Here is a 23726-nt window from a genome sequence, read left to right on the forward strand (position 1 = left end):
CGGCAGCTTTTAAGCAAGAAAAATAGACGAAACTTTGAATTGGCATGAGTTCAAACACGACTTATCTGCTGTTCGTGTCTGATCCGTGCTGCTGTTTACAAAATGTCCAATCAGCTTTCAATTTTGGAAAAACCTTATGCAAATTGGCTTATCTCTTATTTGTTTAGTATTGGTTTGGTGCCACAGGCAGACAAAGCGATAAAACTTATAAAACCAGCCTTTTTGCGTCGGGGACTAGTAAAGTTAACTTTCAACACAAAACTGTCAAATATTCACACAATTTCATTTCCCCAGTGCCAAGCCACCTGGATGTACCTGGAACCCATCTTCTCATCTGAAGACATAATGCGTCAAATGCCAACCGAAGCCCGGAACTTCCGCGACGTGGACAAGGAGTGGAGGACCATCATGGCAGCCACCATGAAAGAACCCATGGTGCTCGAGGCTACTGACTATCCTGGACTGCTGAAATCCTTGAAGTTCAATAATGCGTTGTTGGAGGATATCCAGAGAGGATTGAACGATTATTTGGAGAAGAAGAGACTGTTCTTCCCCAGGTGTGTGACTATCTTCAAGTCGATAAATACATATGGAAAGACTTATCTAGCTTTTTAGTGATAGCTTGAGTGAAAAAATGGCTTTAAGTGGTCTAAATATGCACAATGATGGTTGTACGGTAATAAAAATGGCTTTTAGGAGTCTAAACGTGCCCAATGATAGTTGAAAATTATCATGATCTCGACACTGTACAATCATGAGGTTAATTTGGGAAGTTGGCAAAAATTCAGATATAGACTGGGTCTGTAAGCAATACTTTAATTTCAGATTCTTCTTCCTATCCAACGACGAGCTACTAGAAATCCTATCAGAGACGAAGGACCCGATGCGCGTCCAGCCTCACCTCAAGAAGTGCTTCGAGGGCATCTACACGCTGGAGTTCAACTATATCAAGGAGATCGTCGGCATGTCCTCGGCAGAAGGCGAGGTTGTCAAGCTTTCGTCTTCTATACAGCCTGCTGACGCTAAGGTGAGAATTCTTAAATATTACTTTCCGCATTCGTATAATGCGAACTACTTCGCGTACCCGAATAAAAACAAGTCCACTATGGCCTTCCTCGTTAAACGATAATAATTGTTTAAATCTTAGGAGGGTCTAAAAAAGCACAATTAAGCTTTGTAATCTAACTAATATTATAAAGAGGAAAAAAATATTTTTGTGTCAAAGTCAAAGTCAAAGTGTTTGTTTGTAATGGATAAACTCGAAAAACTCAATTCATACAAATTATTTCACTGTTGGAAACCTACACTCTTCCCAAGTAACATAGTTAGAGTACGTAAAAAAGTGATCTAATAATCTTGTTTCTGTTACATGTCCAATAAGAAATATGATTGACTGAAAGTCTTTTTTCCAGTTCCTTAACCTAATTTCCATGATCCTCAGGGTATGGTAGAACGCTGGCTCCAGCAGCTAGAGCACCAGATGATAGTGAGTCTCCGCGACGTGGCCAACGAGGCCATCACCAGCTACGCGACCACCAAGCGTGAGGACTGGGTGCTCATCTGGCCGGGCCAGATCGTGCAGTCGGGCTCCTGCGTCGAGTATACCTTGGAGGTACGTCTTACGGCGTTACACAATATTTTATTTATCTATATGTATAATGATATAATTTTGATATTAGTCCCATACACGTAATACATAGTAGGTTAGAAAGAATGTTACTTGCGAGATGACAGCTGATAGGAGGAGTATGGAAGGAGAAAAAAATGCTGTACTGACCACAAATAAAATTGGGATAAGGGCAGGGTGATCATGATGACAATAAGTAATGTCAAATTCCTGACTTTAGTAAGCAAAATGACGGATAGATAGAATATTGGGAACGGCCGTTACTGATGTTTCTTTTAAGTATCGCATCGCTAAAGTTAACCAGTAAGTTGTATTAAAAATTCCTTACAAGTTCTCCTGTGTTAATAAACTGTGTTACGTTTAAACCTCCTGTGTGATATGAGATTGAGCCGTTTTGAGACGAAACGTTGATATTTTTCAATCTTAGAAGCTTCATCCAGAAGTTTTACAAATAACAAATTGTTTAATTTATTAATGTCAATTTTCTCTAGACGATAGAAGCGATAGAGACGCAGACCCTGCCGGAGCTGATCGAGCGCAGCACAGCACAGATCACGGGGCTGGTGTACCTCGTGCAGGGGGACCTCAAGCCCGGCAACCGCATCACTGTGGAGGCGCTCATCGTGCTCGACGTGCACGGTAATGTCGCCCTTGTGTAGCTAGCAACAAGGCTCACTGCTGCACTGCCACGTGCACAGAGACAGGCAACCGCATCACTGTGGAGGCGCTCATCGTGCTCGACGTGCACGGTAATGTCGCCCTTGTGTAGCTAGCAACAAGGCTCACTGCTGCACTGCCACGTGCACAGAGACAGGCAACCGCATCACTGTGGAGGCGCTCATCGTGCTCGACGTGCACGGTAATGTCGCCCTTGTGTAGCTAGCAACAAGGCTCACTGCTGCACTGCCACGTGCACAGAGACAGGCAACCGCATCACTGTGGAGGCGCTCATCGTGCTCGACGTGCACGGTAATGTCGCCCTTGTGTAGCTAGCAACAAGGCTCACTGCTGCACTGCCACGTGCACAGAGACAGGCAACCGCATCACTGTGGAGGCGCTCATCGTGCTCGACGTGCACGGTAATGTCGCCCTTGTGTAGCTAGCAACAAGGCTCACTGCTGCACTGCCACGTGCACAGAGACAGGCAACCGCATCACTGTGGAGGCGCTCATCGTGCTCGACGTGCACGGTAATGTCGCCCTTGTGTAGCTAGCAACAAGGCTCACTGCTGCACTGCCACGTGCACAGAGACAGGCAACCGCATCACTGTGGAGGCGCTCATCGTGCTCGACGTGCACGGTAATGTCGCCCTTGTGTAGCTAGCAACAAGGCTCACTGCTGCACTGCCACGTGCACAGAGACAGGCAACCGCATCACTGTGGAGGCGCTCTTGTGCTCGACGTGCACGGTAATGTCGCCCTTGTGTAGCTAGCAACAAGGCTCACTGCTGCACTGCCACGTGCACAGAGACAGGCAACCGCATCACTGTGGAGGCGCTCTTGTGCTCGACGTGCACGGTAATGTCGCCCTTGTGTAGCTAGCAACAAGGCTCACTGCTGCACTGCCACGTGCACAGAGACAGGCAACCGCATCACTGTGGAGGCGCTCATCGTGCTCGACGTGCACGGTAATGTCGCCCTTGTGTAGCTAGCAACAAGGCTCACTGCTGCACTGCCACGTGCACAGAGACAGGCAACCGCATCACTGTGGAGGCGCTCATCGTGCTCGACGTGCACGGTAATGTCGCCCTTGTGTAGCTAGCAACAAGGCTCACTGCTGCACTGCCACGTGCACAGAGACAGGCAACCGCATCACTGTGGAGGCGCTCATCGTGCTCGACGTGCACGGTAATGTCGCCCTTGTGTAGCTAGCAACAAGGCTCACTGCTGCACTGCCACGTGCACAGAGACAGGCAACCGCATCACTGTGGAGGCGCTCATCGTGCTCGACGTGCACGGTAATGTCGCCCTTGTGTAGCTAGCAACAAGGCTCACTGCTGCACTGCCACGTGCACAGAGACAGGCAACCGCATCACTGTGGAGGCGCTCATCGTGCTCGACGTGCACGGTAATGTCGCCCTTGTGTAGCTAGCAACAAGGCTCACTGCTGCACTGCCACGTGCACAGAGACAGGCAACCGCATCACTGTGGAGGCGCTCATCGTGCTCGACGTGCACGGTAATGTCGCCCTTGTGTAGCTAGCAACAAGGCTCACTGCTGCACTGCCACGTGCACAGAGACAGGCAACCGCATCACTGTGGAGGCGCTCATCGTGCTCGACGTGCACGGTAATGTCGCCCTTGTGTAGCTAGCAACAAGGCTCACTGCTGCACTGCCACGTGCACAGAGACAGGCAACCGCATCACTGTGGAGGCGCTCATCGTGCTCGACGTGCACGGTAATGTCGCCCTTGTGTAGCTAGCAACAAGGCTCACTGCTGCACTGCCACGTGCACAGAGACAGGCAACCGCATCACTGTGGAGGCGCTCATCGTGCTCGACGTGCACGGTGAAATGTTGCAACATATTTATCATTAGCGGCATGATTGCTTCATCATGACTTTTTAGTGAAATTTTGAATATCATTGGCCCCTTCGTTATTGCGTTTTGATTGGTTCTGCACCCCAGTACGTGGCAGTCCACTGACTTATAAGCTTATGAACGATACGCTGACCTGAATACCATTAGGTCACCGCTCGGCTAGGTTGTGCCGAATGTTCTTGTAAGCTAGCCAACTGATTCTCTACTCCAAAGCAAAGATGGCCATTTTTGACGTGATGACGTCTTATATTTCGATACCGCCTTGAGATATTCTGTCGGGAACGTCACGGTGAAAAAGGCTTTATCAAGTAAATCCTCGTTCCTATACTGACTTTACAGACAACCGATTTTTTTTACTGAACTGCGTCACAAAGTTGATACATGTTTAACGCCATACTTGACTCCCAGGTCGGTCCATCCAAGAAGAGTTACTAGAGCGTAACGTGGTAGACATCACGGACTTCAACTGGATCTCTCAGCTGCGGTACTACTGGCGCGGCGAGAAGATGGTCTGCTCCATGATCACTACGGACGTGGAGTACGGGTTCGAGTACCTCGGTAACACTGGCCGGCTTGTTGCTACGCCGCTTACTGATCGCTGCTTTAGGTAAGTACTAACACATCAAGCTCAAATAATCAAAACACAAAACATACACGAAAGCGTCAAATATTTGAAAATATAAGGTCCACATATTATTACAGATTATAAAGGTAAGTACATAAATTAAAAGCTAAGCCCCACAAAACCATTGTCATGGTTACAGAAATTTATTAAGATTGAAGTAGCTTGATTTGCCGACGTTCAATGATCGTCGGGACCTACAGTTAAACGTGGCATCCGAAACACAGTCTTTGGTGTCCAAGATTTACTTAGAAAGTACATACAAACTTAGTCAAGTTGTATTGGTACTTGCCAACTTACACTCATACTTGAGAGATTGGCTCTTTACTTTACCCACTAGGCCAACTTTTGACTGTTCTAGGACCCTAATGAGTGCACTAAAGCTGAACCTGGGCGGTGCACCCGAGGGTCCGGCCGGCACGGGTAAGACGGAGACCACCAAAGACTTGGCCAAGGCCGTCGCCAAGAAGTGCGTCGTCTTCAACTGTTCTGATGGCCTTGATTATAAGGCGCTGGGCAAGTTCTTCAAGGTAGGTTTTTGGAGTTTCATAGGAATCTATACTATGTAATGTTACAGAGAGTTTGTTCCTTTGCTTGAAAACGCTTATCTTGGGAAAACCCATTTGACAAAAAAATACATTGTTAGATACTTACTTAGCATATTTTTCGAGCAAGACTATAGGCTACTTTTAATCCGGGTGCGCGGAGTAGCTCCCACGGAATATACTTAGTTGAAAACTAGCCTGTCATGTTAAAAAGTGTATTAGTTTCCAACATTCAAAATGTTTATTTTGCTAGATTAAACTTCTTTATAAATAAAGGTCGTCGCACTATTTTCAAAGCAAAAAAATTGACCGAGTTTATCGAAGGCTCAGAGAAATATTCTGGAACCTTCCACACAGGGTCTAGCCCAGTCCGGCGCATGGGCATGCTTCGACGAGTTCAACCGCATCGAGCTGGAAGTGCTATCCGTGGTGGCGCAGCAGATCCTCTCCATCCAGCTCGCCATCCTGCGCCGGGAGAAGCGCTTCGTCTTCGAGGGCACGGAGATCAGCCTCAATCCTACCTGTTCTGTGTTTATTACTATGAATCCTGGGTAATTGTGACTTTGTTTTAGTATTTGCGTCTGTGATCATGTAGTTCAAAAGGAATTCGGTGGTTTCTCACTTCTTGCTCACCTGGTGTTTGATGTAATTTTTATGCCATTCAATCATTTTCAATATGTGGTTTCAATACATTTTTTTTTAAATAATCCTACAGTTAAGACAAAAAATCCATATCGAATAATTTTGTGTCACTTTTAAGTAGTTACACATTTTACACGACACGAGCCCATTTGTAAATAAGTTGTTGGTGTGCCTAAATAAATAAATAAGCCCACACTCTCAATCTTTATTGCCTTATATCTTAGTAATTATTTAATATTTTGTTGCCAATCTAAAATGCGGACTAATTAGAGTTAATATTTTTTCGTCACGCCTATTACGATTATCTCCAGGTACGCAGGTCGTACGGAGCTGCCTGACAACTTGAAGGTGCTGTTCAGAACTGTCGCCATGATGGTGCCCGACTACGCCATGATCGGCGAGATCACGCTCTACTCCAACGGATTCGTTAATGCGGGACCGTGAGTGTTACGAAGTTCATTTCTTATGTTAACTATTACTTGACAAATGGAAATTATGTTACTGCGCAAATTCTAGTGCACTATAATATGTACTGCGCAGCTGGCTGATCTCCTTACATGATATGGGAACAGCGATAATCGGGTAGTAGGATGTCATCATTATTTGTCAGAATGAGGCTAACTTATAATTCTACGGGGGTAAACTGGGCCATTTGTGTTAATATTCTTTGCCACTAGACATTTTAAAAAACTCAACTTTGGGGTCAATTCAATTAAATTCCCAGCACATGTCACCCATGCCCTCCCCCCCTCCTTCGTCACCCGCTTGATATTTTTACCTTATCTATACCTTAATGTTTTCTGCGTATTGCTTCTCATTGTATTCTGTGACGACAAGTATAATGGCGAGATTTATTGTCAAACAAGATGGCCCAATCAACTCAAGCTGATGTTTTTTTTATCTCGTCAAATTGTTTAGTTATTACCTTCTAATCTTACAGTCTAGCACGTAAAATAGTGCAAGCATACAAGCTATGCTCGGAACAGCTATCCTCACAGAACCATTACGACTACGGTATGCGAGCCGTCAAGTCTGTCCTGCTGGCTTCCGGAGCCCTGAAGAAGAACTACCCGGAGAAGGACGAGTCGCAGCTCGTCTTGAGGGCCATTATAGACGTCAATATGCCCAAGTTCTTGTCGCAGGTAATGTATTTGTAACTTATCGATAAATATAATAATGTTAATTTTGATTTTAGTTTTCAAAAACATAACGTAATTTAGTCAGTCACTTTGTTATTTGCTTGTAAATCATACATTATATTTTCCCAAAAATTTTACATCATAGGTTAAATAAAAAATATAAGTTACTTATTATAATAATTAGATATATAATTTTCTTTGGTGCATAAAAGACTTCTAAACACGTTCTCGCTGTTGGAAAAATGCATTGGGCTCGTAAGTATATGTCCCGCTAAACTTTGTGGTGGCTCGCAACTAAATTCCGGGTACAAGTATTTTTTGCACAGCGACTCGAGCGATATTACGATTTACAATTAACTTGGCTATACAAACCTATCCCGTGGTGTTCCAGGACGTACCGCTGTTCGCGGGCATCTACTCGGACCTGTTCCCGGGCGTGGAGATCCCGCAGCCCGACCGCGCCGAGCTCACGCGCTGCATCCTGCGCGAGCTCGACAAGCGCAACCTGCAGGCCACCGAGTGGTACCTCGAGAAGATCATACAGGTCAGAACTACACAGTCTCATCATCCTCCTGCCTTTATACCAGTCTCTCGTCTGAATAAAGTCGCACACGTTTGTATATGAATGAAAAGATTTATAAAACTCTTTACATGAAAGCTCGCAGGTACACTTGCCCTCGACAAGTAATCCAAATTGTATGTTTACTCCAGAAATCTTATCGTAATTTAAATTGCGAATTCCGATGTTGCCATAAAATATGCCACTAATGCGCTCGCATTTAATCAGTTCTCTAAAAAATAGGAACAATTTCTTCTAGCTTTCCTCAAACTCTGACTTTATGACCACTCCAGATCTCTCAACTTTTTCACTATTAACTTGCAGATCTACGAGATGATGCTGGTCCGTCACGGGTTCATGATAGTAGGCCAGCCGATGGGCGGCAAGACTCAAGCCTACCAGTCCCTTGCCGAGGCTCTGCGAACCCTCCAGCTGACCAAGCCCCCTCCCCGGCACAAGGAGTTCGGAGCCATCTACAGGATCCTCAACCCTAAGGCCATCACCATGGGACAGCTGTACGGCTGCTTCGATCCTGCTTCACATGAGTGGTATGTTTTATGAATAGTGGTCGTTAGAATCGTCGCGTGGAAGTAAATCGATTTGCTGTGAATGAGTGTGCTAGTAGTCACCGCGAAATTTATTTATTCATTTAAATGTGGATCTTCTGACATTTTCTCTCAGCTTGTCAAATGAACTCTACGCACCTTTGAAGAAATGCAAAGATCTTTGCAGGGTATCACAGAAAAAAGTGAAATGTAGTTTAATTTAACAAAGTATGCATTCGAAATATCCCCCTTATTTCAGACGAAATGGGTCTATTAAAGTCATAACCTTTTTTATGCGAAATCATCAGGAAGTGGAGGAAGTGTCCGACTCTTACTAACTAAGTCCCATCATGTTCCTTCTTAAGCCCTTTATGTACTAGGGCCGCAGTAACTCTTTCAAACAATCCCGCAGCCCCTGCCCACTGGGACTTCATTATAAGCCTTATTAACATTTGCGCAGGTCAGACGGCGTACTAGCGATAGCATTCCGCGAGTACGCGATGTCGATCACCCGGGACCGCAAGTGGATCCTGTTCGACGGGCCCGTGGACGCCGTGTGGATAGAGAACATGAACACCGTGCTCGATGACAACAAGAAGCTCTGCCTCATGAGCGGGGAGATCATACAGGTATGTTTATATATAAAATATTGTTGAAAGGTTCTTCTAACCCAGTGATTCCCAAAGTGGTCCAGGTGGACCCCCAGGGGTCCACGGGAGACTTGCTGGGGGTCTACGTAGGCGTGAACAAAAAATGGGGGTCCATAAGATGTTAATGGGGGTCCACGAAAATTTATCTGCTTTTGATAGTAAAGAGCAAAAATGTAAGCATAGTTTTTATAAGGGCCTACCTACATTGTTTTAAGTACCTATCTAAGCAGATAATATTTTAATAAGGCAAGCGACTGTTACTTGTCCAAACTTGCGTATTCGATATTACGTACAATTTCGTGTACAGACTTGCAAAGCGCACAGTACGTGTACAGATTTAAAAGAAAACTTGATCAAATTCAAAGCAGACATTGCGTATTTGACAGATTTGTTTAAAAAATTTAATGATATTAACTTGCAGTTACAAGGGGACAGCCTGAATTTAATAAAAACAAAGGGGATAATTTCTGCTTTTCTTGGGAAATTGTATGAAGCAAAACATTAGTCGGCGCGAATTCTCTCAATTTCCAAACTTGTCGCAGGTAGAATGTATTGATGAGGATATCCATACCTACAGTCAACATTTAAGTGCCCTGCATGATGACTTCAAAACCAGGTTTGAAGATATACTGACGATGGATATACCACCATGGATCATAAATCCATTTGATGAAACGGAAGTGGCCAATGTTGTATTACAAGAGGAGCTGAAGGTGAAATTTAGAAAAGGCTACCCAACATTTTGGCTGCAAGCAGATATACCCGAAAAATATCCTGGACTGTGGGAAATCGCAAGGAAATTTTTAATAGCTTTTCCCTCGTCATACCTTGTCGAAAGGAGTTTTAGTGCCGTTACAAACCTCTTAACAAAAAAAAGGAGCAAATTAAACATCACAGAGCGGGGGGATTTGCGGTTATTGCTCACAAAAATAAAGTCAAACATTGATCGTTTGCTGACACTCCATCAGATACATCCTTCCCATTAATTAAAATTATGACCTGAACCTATATTACCTTAATATTTTTTTCTTACCACCACCATTTTTCGTTTTTATTTTACATATCGGAATATAGGAACAGAACTCAGAAGTGACACAATTTTTATTTTTTGGCGACTTTAAGAATGTGGTAGAAATGTAGCAGCAGGGGGTCCACCGAAACCAGTAAAATTTTGAAAGTGGTCCACGAGAAAAATAAGTTTGGGAACTACTGTTCTAACCTATGGATAGACATGTATGTTGCTAGGGAGTTTGTTGCGCCTCTTCTTCCCAGCCAAAACCCAAGATGTGGTGAAGGGAGCTGTCTTTTGTAATTTCTGAAAGTTTAAATAATCGATATTAGATTTTTTTTTGGTCCATCTTAGGTTTATATGGTATTTAGGTATATATCTGCAAAAATATATTCCTCTCGTTCGCGTTCGTTCGTTCGTACAAAACATGTAGATATTGCAGAACTGGGCAAAATTCTGTATAAAAATTAATTTTATGACTTCTGACTACCCATAACTCGACTGCCAAAGAGTCTCTGACAGAGAGAATTCTCCTTATAAAATGTTTATTCACAGATGACAAACAAAATGAATCTGATCTTCGAGGCGGCCGACTTGGAGTTCGCGTCCCCGGCGACCGTGTCACGCTGCGGGATGATCTACATGGAGCCTGAGATGTTAGGTATGTAGCTTGTAATTTGAAAAACATTTTAGATACTGCTAAAATTGTATTTGGTTATGAACCAAGTTACAAACCACTTAGGGTCCGTTCAAACAGACCGGCTCGGAGAGCATCGGCGCGCATTTTTCTTTTCACACAGACCGGAGCCGATCGGCTGCGCGAGCATTAAAGAAACGTCAAACGTCAAGAAAACGTACGCGATCGGAGCCGGTCGGCTCCTCTTATTATTTCACACCGAGCGCCTTCGAGCATTCTTATTGACAAAAGAAGTGCACATCCAAAAATAAACCTTACTACGAATACTAAGTACCCGATTTTCAACGTGTTTAGAATTTGCTCTTCTCTCCGAGCCGGTCTGTCTGAACGGACCCTTAATAGTAAGTTTGTGATCTGTACATATATTTTTAACATGGCTGAATACTTTGTTGGCCTGATCGTAGGTACCTACGATTATGAGGAAAAACTAAATGTTTTTGTATTATGTAGCTCTTTTATCAATGAAGATATAGATTGTATTCGGATGCGGCGTTTTGCTGTAGTTCTCTAGAAACACAAGCAAATCGATGTTTTTTTTTATTTCCATTACAATAATTTTGTTCTCTCCCTCAGGTTGGCGAGCATTCCTGAACTCATACAACGCGTACTTGACCAAGAAGCTGATCCCGGAGCAGTTCGAGCTGATCCAGGAGCTGATCGACTGGCTGGTGCAGCCCATCCTCGACTTCCTGCAGCTCAAGTGCACCTCCTTCGTTAGAGTTGGCGAAATTCATCAGTTCGATGTTAGTTGTATTTTAATCGATTTCCCTCTATTTACTTTTAACACGCTTATATTAGCTGCACTTGATGACTTTCTTGATGTGTTTAAGAAAATGTTAGAATATTAATTTGACCTACTTCCTGGTATTCGATTAAGATGTTTTTTTTTGTATTTATAAGTTTTCTTTGTGACAGACTCTGCGCAGTTACGATGTTGACGTCACCGCTCGCAAAAGTTCTCAAGTCGAATAGCGGCCTTAATGCTCATGATGCAAATATCATACGAGATATTCGCTGACAGTCTTGATAAAGAACTCGGATAATGTTGATAATTTTTATATACTCCGTATACATTTTTCAATAACAGCTTTTGTCAAATAATTTGGCTGCTCCTATGTTGTCAATGTGATACCCCATGCATTTGCGATATCGGCAATCCGAACTATCGAGTAAGTAGAGCACAAGTATTTCAGTAATATGTATGTGTTGCAGTCGTTCACCCGCCTGTTCACGTGCCTGCTGGACGCGGAGACGCAGTTCAGCACGGTGTGGCTGCAGTGCACCTTCGTGTTCGCGCTGCTGTGGGGGCTCTGCGCCACCATCACCAGTATGTACCACATTCTCATCATCTCCCGAGCCTTTACTCAACTATGTTGGGGTCGGCTTCTATAGTGGAATGCAGCTGAGTACCAGTGTGCCACAAGGAGCGACAGCCCTATGTAACCTCCTCAACCCAACTGGGCACATTTTAAATAATAAAATTGTCTTTTAAATCATAATTATCTCAATGCCCTTTTCTCAATTCTCTAGCATGCCTTCTTCTTCCATACTCTCCTACTCTGTCTTACTATATTTATCAAATAAAATGCAATATAAAGCGTAAACTGTCATTTATTTCCGAACTACCTTTGAGACCGTAGTTCACCCAATCCAACCAATCAAAAATAAAAATTGCTTTCATCAAAAATTACTAGATCGGATCCTGAACAACTATGCATAAAGCGGCATAGTTATATCCATAAACTCCAACATTTTACATCCAGGTGAAAGTCGCAAGATCTTCGACGCGTTCTTCCACAAGCTTCTAGAAGGCAACAACAACCAGCACCCCAAGCCCAAATCCTTCAAGCTGACGAAGACCCAGCTGTTCCCGGACAAGGACACGGTCTTCGACTATACTTATGATAAGAGGAACAATGGGACTTGGATCTCTTGGATGGAGACCGAGAAGGAGGTGCCTTTGCCGGCTAATGCTAAGGTATTTGTGACTCTATGGTCAACTATTTAATCTTTGTGAGATGGTGATTTGGAAACTATCATATGTGCGACGTAATTTTTTTTTCATTTCCTCAGAGCTGCCTAGCTACATATTTAATTTAGACAATGAATTCCAACGATAATAATATGTCTTGCAGATGTTTTTTAAACAATTCAAAATTCTTTTGAGAAATGGCAAAACTTTTACCGATTGAAACCACTTAGTGCTATTGCCATGATAAGGATTTGATATCCAGAATTCATTCAAATTAAGTATGCATCCCATTCAGTACTTGTTTGTATATAGCCTGAAAACTACCCTAACTTGTAACCATCCTCGTGCTTCTATCCTAATTTTATCTGAGTTCCAATACTTCTCGCTCTGACGTCATCTTACAAGCAAGTCATTTGTTTGCACCTATAATATCTTTCACACCATCCATCGTTTATTTGGTTGTCCTCTTCATAACTCAATAACAAAACAATGTCACCAGGTGAACGACCTAATAATCTTAACAAACGAGAACGCGTGCCTGCGCTTCTTCGTGAATAAGATGGTTAAAGCTAACATCCCCATCCTGATTGTGGGTCCTACCGGCACGGGCAAGTCTTCCATGGTGCTCAACTTCCTGCTCGCACTGCCCAAGGAGAAGTACATCACCAACACTATCAACTTCTCTGCTAGGACTACTGCTAATCAGGTCGGTAACTGGTTTCAAAGTTCGTGATAAAAGTTTTCGACCTATGTATTTATCCATAGAAATCACTCATGACTTAAAAGTAAACCCAGCTTGTTGCAGTCGTGTGCTTTCAATATCGTGTGGTATTACGAACCGTGGAACCCCTCTCTTGTAAAAAGAAACATTTGAGGGTGTCACACATGTGGGGAATTTTGCGTATGTATGAAATCCACACAATAGAAAAAACACACTTAGCTAGGTTTACTTATCACAGCTGAAGTCATGACAAAAAGATGTTGAATGGAAATGTTTCTTAGTTAGTGCTCGAAAAAAAATTGAACTTTCACTGTTAAAAGAATTATACTGATTTGTGTTTCAGACACAAGACATAATCATGTCGAAAGTGGACAGAAGACGAAAAGGTGTTTTCGGTCCTTCCATGGGTAAGAAGGTGAGTAAATTGAACATTCATTTTAATATTAAAGAATATTAGCTATGTAATTATTCATTGCATTCCTTTTCACTCCGTCGTATATGTCGGCGAGTGCCAATATTACTATTGTGATACTGTAATATATTTCATATTCTGACATGATGCTCAAATGTTTAAATAAAACTACTTTGAGGGATTTTATCGCGGTTATATTAATATTATTTAATCTCGACTTTTCAAGTGCATTGCAAGTGTATGAAAATATTGTAACCACTACTGACACTCCGATATATATTTGTTTGCAGTGTGTACTATTCGTGGACGACCTGAGCATGCCTCAGAAAGAGCAGTACGGAGCTCAGCCGCCATTAGAACTGCTGCGGCAGTGGATCGACCACGGACACTGGTACGACCTCAAGGATATGGTCCGACAGGAGGTCGTCGATGTGGTGTGTATATTGCTTGCTACATTATTACATCCTGAAAAAAAATATTTTGATACTTCTCTTAGCTTTAATCGGCCAATCTCTTCATTGATGCTTATAAGATTTCTTAAAAAATAAGAAGTACAAAAATGTATGTTATATTTTTCTTCTTGTGTCAACAAATGTGTACATAAAATGTTAAATAAATAAATAAGATAGATGATCTAACAGCAATTGCTTCAAACGTTCTCATTTTCCATAGTACTTGCACCTTTCAATATTTAAGATTGCACTAGATTCAATCTCATATGGATTCCTATTTCCCAAGATTATTCAAAAATACTTGTTCCAGTTGTTTGTATCAGCGATGCTGCCCCCCGGCGGCGGGTCCAACCTGATCTCGTCCCGCCTAACGCGCCACATGCTGATCATCACAGTGGACTCCTTTGAAGACAACACGCTCAACAAGATCTTCGGCACCATCATGGACTGGCACTTCGCTAAAGGTTTCAATGATGCTCTGCAGAGACAGGCTAAGGTACACCACATTTTGTTAAGAGTCTATCATGTAGAATGTTTTTCAATAGACATTTGGGTCATTTGTATATCATCCATTGTCTGATAACCGATGAAGGTTTACTCAGTAAATGGGTCGACAGTAACTTCATGTAAACGACTGGTATTTAGCTGCATCCAGTTAGATAGGAAACCGACCACAAATTATTTAGTCTAGGTGGATGCAGGATGATCATTCGGACATCTAATAAAAAACTAACTTCCTCCAGCAGCCATAAATCCTGGTTTCAGGTTGCTTAGAAAATCCCTCCGGAATATAAAAAAGCATGTAACCCAGTCTCTCAATCTTTTCTCATTTTCCCCAACAGTCCGTGGTAGCAGCAACAATGGAAGTCTACAAGGCAGTCACCCTGCAGTTCCTCCCCACCCCCAGCAAGTGCCACTACCTGTTCAACCTCCGAGACTTCGCGCGGGTCATCAAGGGCGTGCTGCTGGTGCCCTCCACGCACATGAAGGAGCTCAACAAGCTCGTCATATTGTGGATACACGAGGCGTATAGAGTGTTCTATGATAGACTGGCTGATGATGCTGATCGGTAAGTTTATTTAGGTGTTATACTTGTTTTTCGATCGTTTGAGACTTTTCGCGGATGATAAGGCTGGAATTAAAAGTCAAACTAGTCTAGTCAAAATAGTCATGAAAAGGGGAGCTTTTGTTCATAAGGCAAGAGCTCGATGGTGGTATGTGGCATGGTATTTCTTGATCTTCAAAATAAGTTGCTTGTTTTTCTGTTTGCCTCGTTCCCATCGATCATTGTCATTGTGCGACAAAAAATGGTTGTGTCAACAGTTATCAGTTTCTCTGACATAAGGTTTGTGAATCTCGATAATCCTGTGTTCCCACTCCTCAGCAACAAACTCTACGACGTTGTATATAAGGCGGTGTACAACAACTTCCGCGTGCACATGGACGGCGTACTGAACGAGATGGGCTACATCCCCGAGAACGAGAAGTGCAGCAACAAGCACGCCTGCAACATCTTCTTCGGCAACTACATGGAGCCCGATGCTGACCCCAAGATATACGACCAGGTATAGAGTAGAAAAAATGTTGTAGACAAATCCGGTAAAGGTCCTGGCTGACATTGTACATCTTAGGCAGTTGTTACGGGTAGTCAGAAGCCAGTAAGTCTGATAACCAGTCTTACCTAGGGGTGTTGAGTTGCTTGGGTAACTGGGTTGAGGAGGTCAGATAGACCGTCACTCCTTGTAAAACACTGGTGCCCAGCTACATCCGGTTAGACTGGAAGCCGACCCCAACATAGTTGGAAAAAGGCAAATATAAGTCGAAACTCCTGTGGTTATGGTTTATTTACGCCGGTGTGCGTGGGACGTAGGTAGCAAAGGTGTAACCTTTTTACCAAGTGTTGTATAAATAATACTTTGTACCCAGGTACAAAGCATAGACGACATGACAGCTAAGATGGAGTACTATTTAGAAGAGTACAACGTGGTGTCGTCCTCGCCGATGTCTCTGGTGATGTTCAGATACGCGCTCGACCACATCTCCAGGTGTACCCGCGTGTTGCTGCAGGACAACGGTCAGTACCACTTCCTGCATATGGATAAACATTAGCCGTCTTACCACAAAAACTTTTTAACGTCAGTTTAAGACTTGTCTAAAAAAAAGCGGTTGTCTGTAAAGTCGGTTTACTGACGATAGTCGAACGTGACAACGTTATAAGAAATTGATCGTCAGATGTCGAACGCTGCCGAAAGCGGAGGCCGATCGTGCCTCTTTGTCATCGTTGCGTGCTCTCGCTTGCACTTCAAGCCTTAAACGGAACGCCTCAGAGCGAGGTAACGCCGCATGAGTCATGTTTTTTCGTGCGTGCAGCCGGCTCCATCGATTTATAAGACGTTGTCACGTCAAAAATGTCAAATTATGACGTTGACATAAGGTTCATTTTGGAGACACATTTTTTTTAGACAAGTGTAAAACAGTTGTTAAAGTTTTTGTAGTAAGGCCATAGCTGTTGGGCTGTAACTTCTAGAAGTAAAATGTTATGCTGAATGATTAGACAACCGATTCGTATAAAAGGTTACTTACTACTAAAAATTACATGTTACTGAGTTGCACAATAAGTAGGACAATGCAGGGTCTATGTACAGCGTAGCTCGTACAGTAGCCTATAATATGATTTGCGATGCGGAAAGCACTGGTATATTACTGTTAAGTTACATCAAAATCCGTCAAGCCGCTTTTACGTAAAGGAATTACAAACATACCCACAGCAGTAGATAGTGTGATGTTATGCTCACGTCAAATAACTTTGATTCTCTGGAGTTAAACATTTGCCGTCTTACCACAAAAACTTTTTAACGTCAGTTTAAGACTTGTCTGAAAAAATGACAAATTATGACGTTGACATATGGTTCATTTTGGAGCCACATTTTTCTTAGACAAGTGTAAAACAGTGGTTAAAGTTTTTGTAGTAAGGCCATTGACGTCTTGTACATGCGATTTTTTTTAATAGTGTTAATTATTTAAATTATCAAAATGCAAATGAATATTACCACATGTACCATACATACTAAATATGAATGTTCATAGGTAATCTACTGTTAGTCGGCGTTGGCGGCAGCGGCAGGAGCAGTGCTGTGAAGCTGGCTGCCAGTATACTTGAGATGAATGTTGTACAGGTCAGGTTTAACATAGCTTATGTTACATGTTTCGCGCACACACTTTTCAAGATTCATCACCCCCAAATCAAGTTAGGGAATAGGATTATTATCTATCTTCCTTCATACTTCTCTGTCTCACATCATCCAATTAGTAGCATTCTTTCCAGAAATATCGTCTTTCACACAATGCATCCGTCGTTTAGCCGTCCTCTTCCTGATCATCCATCCACATTCATATTCAAGAACTTCCCCAGAACAAGATTCTCATTTCGCATCACACTGTTCCAATGCAATTAAAATTATTTCAATAAACATAATCCTTACAGATAGAAATATCTCGAGTGTACGGCCAGAATGAATGGCGCGATGACATCAGGAAACTGCTCATGAAGGCCGGTATTATTGGCAAGCCTCTAGTCTTCCTCTTCGCTGATAACCAGGTAAAATCGTCATTTACGTCTAGAAATAAATAAAACTGATAATTCAAAGGCATTTTAAGAAAAAACAGCTAAAATGGACATTATGACATGTCACAAATTCTGTAAGAATTTAACTCGTATCAAAACTTCATTACCCAGGAACCTATGGACTTTACAAAACATGACCCTTTTGTTTCACTCTCAAAAGAAAGTAAATAAAATTCAATAAAAAGCATTTGTCAAGCAGTAAAATTCCTGAGATACTGAGTTTTACAATATTTGTATAACATCTCCAAATTCATCATCATGGAATGTTACCAGATAATGTACGAAGGCATGGTGGAAGACATCAACATGCTGCTGAACACGGGAGACATCCCCAACCTGTACGGCATGGACGAGAAGGTCGAGATCCTCGACAAGATGCAGACTGCCGTCAGGGAGGCCGTGAGTTACTGTACCCATTAATTTTTCCATTATATATCGGTCATTCGGTAAATCAGGGCTCGTGATGATGTTGATATCGTGTTATTCCTCGTCAGCGTCATAGGATCGCAGGTTTTACCACTCCTCTCGCACTTGGGCTTAAAATTATAAACATTCAAAATATTTATAAACTGGATGTTCTTGTAACACCCACGTCCCGATAGAAATAATATAAAGACCCGAACATAGACAAAACTGTCTTCAGTTTACCACCTATTTCCCAACAAATTTTCATCCAGTCGGCTCTGTAGTCTCCCAATTTTATTTGGGGTTGGCCCCGCATGTTTTCTCCTTCCATACTCTTCTATCTGCCGTCATCTCACAAGTAACATTCTTTCTTAAAGTATCGAGTGTCCCTGTGATAAAAAACTTACCCATTAAAAAATGTAAATTATAACTCAGAGACAGAGAGAGAGATATAATTTAGATTTTTTTTACTTACCTATTTATTTCATAGGGTAAAAAAATCGAGACTACCCCACTCGCCATGTTCGGTTTCTACGTGGAGCGAGTGAAGGCGAACCTGCGCATCGTGATGGCCATGTCGCCCATCGGAGACTCCTTCAGGAACCGGCTCCGGATGTTCCCCTCGCTCATCAACTGCGCCACCATCGACTGGTTAGTAGAGTGGTGGAGTAGAGGTTCCATAGATTATGTGTGTGATAGTACTACGGAGAACAAAATGAGCTGAGATCTCCTACGAAAGTAGCGCGCCAAAATGCGGGTGAGCGGGAGACGAAGAACGCTGCTGTTTTCGCTCTTATACGCCTGCTTTATACCTAAATAAAAAAAAAGTTTTACCAAACATTGACAGAAGTCTCAAAGAACCCGAAAGCCTCAAAGACAAAGTCATTTGACCTAGAAGAAGACGCCCGACCTACCTGCATTATGCCATCTCCGCTTATATTCCTCTGAGATTTGAACCAAGTCATTGATTTCAGATCCATTAATACCGTTTCATATCAAAAGTAATTTAAACAGCACAGAAATCCTGATAAGTAAAGCTTTATCAAGCTATTTCTGTTGTCCAGGTTCACAGCATGGCCGCCCGAGGCGTTGGAGCGCGTGGCCCACATGTTCATCTTCAAGATGAAGGACGTGGAGGACGAGCTGCGCCTCGCCTGCGTCGACATGTGCCAGCTGTTCCACGTCACGGTGGTCCAGCTCAGCGACAGGTAACACTTACCAGGACCTAGGAAATCAAGCTGCCTGGTCTTTTAGACCAAATTATAGGCAACTGGCCAGCGGTTGCCTGTGGTTTTACCAACGTAAAATATTGCCTATCTCACTGGGAGATAATGAAGCTTATCAATAGCGAAAGTTTTTTTTTATTAGTTCAGTTTTGAAGCGTTTGGGGGTGCAAACAAACAAAAAACCACTATATAATAATTAGTATCCATATACAGCCGCGGATAACGGCTTACAGTAACCTTATATGTAATAGCAACCATATAAAGCTTTGTTTGCGATGTAAAATATTTCACTAAATCGGGAAAAAGTACCCTCATGAAACACAATGCACTCGTTTTCCTTCCTAACTTCTCTTCTTCCTAGATTTTACAAGGAACAGAAGAGAATGGTTTACGTGACGCCGACCAGCTACTTGGAGCTGATCAAAGCATTCATGTCGTTGTATGCTATGAAGGTCAACCAGATCACCATGTCCAGGATCAGGTAATTTCCTTATTATATTCATTAGACGTAAATGAGTGCTTATTTCTTGTTTAAAACCAGCTTCCAACCATGTTTGAGGGAACTACACTTTCCGTACCCGGATGGGGATAAAGGTCCCCATCCCCCGGGGTTAAAATACCTTCCAATCAATTTTCAACCAAATTGGTTAAACCGGTCTTAGCTATGAGCAGTGGTTAAAAATGTATTCTTCTACGTAATTTTTGACAACTTTTCTGACACGGTTCATTAACCCCTTGAACGCCGATGCGCGGATCCACGCGAGACATAATTCATTTTCTATTGTTCTCTAATTAGCGGCATTCAAGCAGTTAGACATGAGGCTACCCTCGACATACCTTTCCCTCCAGATACGAGACAGGTCTAGAACAGCTAGACTTCGCAGCAGGCCAGGTGGCTGTGATGCAGCAGAACCTGCGCGACTTACAGCCTCTGCTAGTGGAGACCTCCGACAAGACCGAGAAGCTAATGATCAAGATCGAACAGGATACCGTCGTTGTGGAGAAACAGAAAGAGGTCATTCAACATATCATTTTTTTTTTCAAAATAGTAGTTTTCGGACGTCAAAATTTACATTAGACAGTCCCCAAAAAGCCATGTTGCTGGGAAGAAATGGCGCATTAATTCCAAAGCAACACATGTCTGTTTGTAGGTTTATGATATCTGAGGCGGATTCAGCACTCAAAAAAGTTTGTGGGCAGAGAGTACATCATCATATTAGCAAATTGCCGCAGAACATGATACATAGGGCAGCAAATAAGAAAGTACATAGGGATAGTAAATGAGGAAGTATAAGGGAAGTACATAGGGGACCATACGGATAATAGGGATAATAGGGAGAGTACACAAACTCCAATTCTCTCTTCACAGATAGTAGGCGCTGACGAGGCCCTCGCCAATGAAGCGGCTGCAGCAGCCCAAGCCATCAAAGACGACTGCGAGTCAGATCTCGCTGAAGCGGTTCCAGCGCTTGAGGCAGCGCTGAATGCGCTGAACACGCTCAAACCCGCTGACATCACGCTCGTCAAGTCTATGAAGAACCCCCCCGCGGGAGTCAAGCTGGTCATGGAAGCTGTCTGTGTCATGAAGGGGATTAAGGGGGATAGGAAGATGGATGCTAATGGTTTGCTCATTTTTACCTCTAGTTTGTTTTTGATAGACAGCTCAAAAACGTTTCCGTACCTGGAAGAAATATGTAGCGTAGCTCATGTCAACGGAGGATAGAGTAACTTAGACTAAGAGACTTAGACTTAGACTTCGGAGCCTTGGGGGTTACAGACAAACAAAAACGATAAAAAAGATAATCTTTTGCAATTATTTAGCTTGTTTATTTTATCGTTTAGTGTAGGCTGTACCTGTGTGTATTTCAGGCAAGCCTTACGAGGACTATTGGGGTCCGTCTCAGAAGATGCTGGGAGACATGAAGTTCCTCGAGAGCTTGAAGAATTACGACAAGGATAATATACACCCTAGCATCATGAAGAAGATCAGAGATAAGTAAGATGGCTTCGTACATGGATTTGTTATTTCTTTAACCAACCTCGAAGGAAGGAAAAGAAGGAGATTCTATGTGACAGATGATAATATCAAAATCCTCTTATTTTTTTTACAGTCATTACAGTTCTTGTAAAATAACTTAGCTTTTCTGAAGTCAGCCAATAGTAATAGTCTTCTTGTGACGTCACTAGCAGGCAACTTCGGACAAGCAAATGAATTTAATGAGAGTTATACCATATCTAGTACATATGTTGTTCAAATTCTAGGTATATTCCTGACCGTGAGTTCGACCCGGCGGTGATAGCAAAAGTGTCTTCTGCCTGCGAGGGTCTATGCCGCTGGGTGCGGGCCATGGACGTCTATGATAGGGTCATCAAGGTCAGTTACAGTTGTAGAAACTATCAGATAGCTAAAGAACGTAACGGCAATCGATTTACATTAAAAAAATATATTTAATTCTCCCTTATTCGCTGTTAGGTTTATTCGAATTTATTTGTGGGTTGCGCAGTGTATCTTCGACCAAAAATCTCTATCTGACGTCGTCTCACAAATAATATTGTTTCCAGCTACATCGACTCTCCTACAATCCATCAATCGTTCCTTTGTTATCCTTACACCATATCCTTGCACTAGTGTCCTCCAGAGGTTTTACCCACGTCCTGTGACAAGTATTTCGTGCACTTATAAATCCATTGAAAACATTTGGTATGAAACAATTTTTCAAATCGAAACACTAGGTTTTATGATTAGAGCGATTAGATTAACTCTTCAGCTTTATATTAGGTATTAGTATGGATACCACTAGTGTAATGTTTATATAGCTTAATATACGAACGTAAGTAAATATTTACAAACATTTGTGTATTCCAGGTGGTGGCGCCGAAGAAGGCAGCGCTGTTCGAGGCGGAGTCGGAGCTGCAGGCGCAGATGAACACGCTCAACGCCAAGCGAGCGCAGCTGCAGGCCGTGCTCGACAAGCTGCAGGTATGGTCTTCATCATCACCATCAGCAGTTGCCTTTTTATTGTCCAACTGCTGGGCACTAGCCTCACTCAGAGAAGGATTCAGCATTAATCACCAACATCTTCATAAACATAGGCCTTTTTTTCTTAATTATAATTTAATACAAAAATAATTATCCTATTGATACCATATTTATACACACATTTTCTACTTTGAAGGATTTGTATGACATTCCGTCACTAAGGAGTGACTTAAGTAATCATTAAATGTCTCTGAGTGGGGAGGTTAATTCACATATTTTTTCTAATTTTTATTTTTTATTTATTTATTAAAAAAAAATAAAAACGGAAAAATAAAAAAAAACTATGTATAAAAAATTCACCTGCATCGCTGTCAGCGGGAATCGTGCCCAAAAGGCTGGCTCTATTGTCACGCTGAATGGTCATGCATATATGGGCCTTTTTATGTGAAATAATCAAATGGCTCATCTCGCTGAGGGTTAGCAGCGACAGGAGGCGTCTTACTGACTAAAACCCATCATATTCCTTCATGTACCAGGGCTGCAGTAACTCGCGCGTACAATCATGCCATTAAGTAATGCATCCAATGTTTACCAGCTTTTTTGCAGCCCTTCCCAAATCTTAGCTTCATCTTGTCGATGCTCATGATTACACGAATATTTGACACTCCTATAAACGTCAAATAAGTCGTCTGAAAGCAAGTTTAATACCTTCTATTATAGACTCTAAACGACGAGTTCGCGGAGATGACCCGCAAGAAGAAGGGTCTGGAGGATGAGATCGCCTTGTGCTCGACGAAGCTGGCTCGAGCCGAGCAGCTGATCGGCGGGCTGGGCGGCGAGAAGGCGCGCTGGACCGAGCTCGCCAAGCAGCTGCACGAGCTGCTCTCCAATATTATAGGTACAAGGATTTATAGGCCTTCTAGGTCTGGTGACAAGTTCCACATGAACGGACAATGACATAGTGCATAGTGAAGACAGTACTAACGTAGACTTGTTTTTTTAACGACGTCAAAAATCATCAAATGAATCCTCCCGCTGTGGGTTATCAGCGGTGAGGGAGTGTCAGACTCTTACTGACTAAAAACCGTCGTGTTCCGTCGCAGGCCGCGTATGTACTAGGACCGCTGTAACTCTTTCGAATAATCCCGCAGCCCCGGCAGTACCAGCGTAGACTTAGATTTTATTAACTTACAAGTTTTGTATTATATAACGTATATGTTTTTAAGGTATATATCTATGGGTCTTTGTTGCCTAAATGTAAAAGAGTAAATAAAAAATAATAATTATTATTATGTGATCTAACCCATCATCTGCCTTGTCTCTTCCCAACTATGTTGGGGTCGGCTTCCAGTCTAACGG

The 23726-nt window shown here is 42.6% G+C and overlaps 1 protein-coding gene across 1 annotated transcript in view; it reads left to right on the top strand.

Moving 5' to 3' along the window:
* Window positions 1-23726, top strand: part of LOC124633123 (dynein axonemal heavy chain 3) — a 53788-nt gene that overhangs the window by 14404 nt on the left and 15658 nt on the right. The window contains exons 19-53 of the mRNA XM_047168221.1: window positions 295-557; window positions 826-1027; window positions 1442-1612; window positions 2119-2266; window positions 4575-4773; window positions 5150-5318; window positions 5691-5884; window positions 6287-6415; window positions 6916-7117; window positions 7506-7658; window positions 7998-8221; window positions 8679-8847; window positions 10433-10538; window positions 11148-11317; window positions 11787-11901; window positions 12338-12552; window positions 13046-13252; window positions 13611-13682; window positions 13970-14113; window positions 14442-14627; window positions 14974-15200; window positions 15516-15696; window positions 16058-16205; window positions 17219-17307; window positions 17616-17729; window positions 18030-18155; window positions 18652-18812; window positions 19226-19369; window positions 19749-19868; window positions 20237-20402; window positions 20757-21009; window positions 21257-21383; window positions 21650-21761; window positions 22254-22367; window positions 23088-23265. Of these exons, the coding sequence (XP_047024177.1) occupies window positions 295-557; window positions 826-1027; window positions 1442-1612; window positions 2119-2266; window positions 4575-4773; window positions 5150-5318; window positions 5691-5884; window positions 6287-6415; window positions 6916-7117; window positions 7506-7658; window positions 7998-8221; window positions 8679-8847; window positions 10433-10538; window positions 11148-11317; window positions 11787-11901; window positions 12338-12552; window positions 13046-13252; window positions 13611-13682; window positions 13970-14113; window positions 14442-14627; window positions 14974-15200; window positions 15516-15696; window positions 16058-16205; window positions 17219-17307; window positions 17616-17729; window positions 18030-18155; window positions 18652-18812; window positions 19226-19369; window positions 19749-19868; window positions 20237-20402; window positions 20757-21009; window positions 21257-21383; window positions 21650-21761; window positions 22254-22367; window positions 23088-23265 (5698 nt within the window). The remainder of the gene's footprint in view (window positions 1-294; window positions 558-825; window positions 1028-1441; window positions 1613-2118; window positions 2267-4574; window positions 4774-5149; window positions 5319-5690; window positions 5885-6286; window positions 6416-6915; window positions 7118-7505; window positions 7659-7997; window positions 8222-8678; window positions 8848-10432; window positions 10539-11147; window positions 11318-11786; window positions 11902-12337; window positions 12553-13045; window positions 13253-13610; window positions 13683-13969; window positions 14114-14441; window positions 14628-14973; window positions 15201-15515; window positions 15697-16057; window positions 16206-17218; window positions 17308-17615; window positions 17730-18029; window positions 18156-18651; window positions 18813-19225; window positions 19370-19748; window positions 19869-20236; window positions 20403-20756; window positions 21010-21256; window positions 21384-21649; window positions 21762-22253; window positions 22368-23087; window positions 23266-23726) is intronic.

The sequence above is a fragment of the Helicoverpa zea genome, chromosome 9, assembly GCF_022581195.2.
Source record: "Helicoverpa zea isolate HzStark_Cry1AcR chromosome 9, ilHelZeax1.1, whole genome shotgun sequence".
Taxonomy (NCBI): Eukaryota; Metazoa; Arthropoda; class Insecta; order Lepidoptera; family Noctuidae; genus Helicoverpa; species Helicoverpa zea.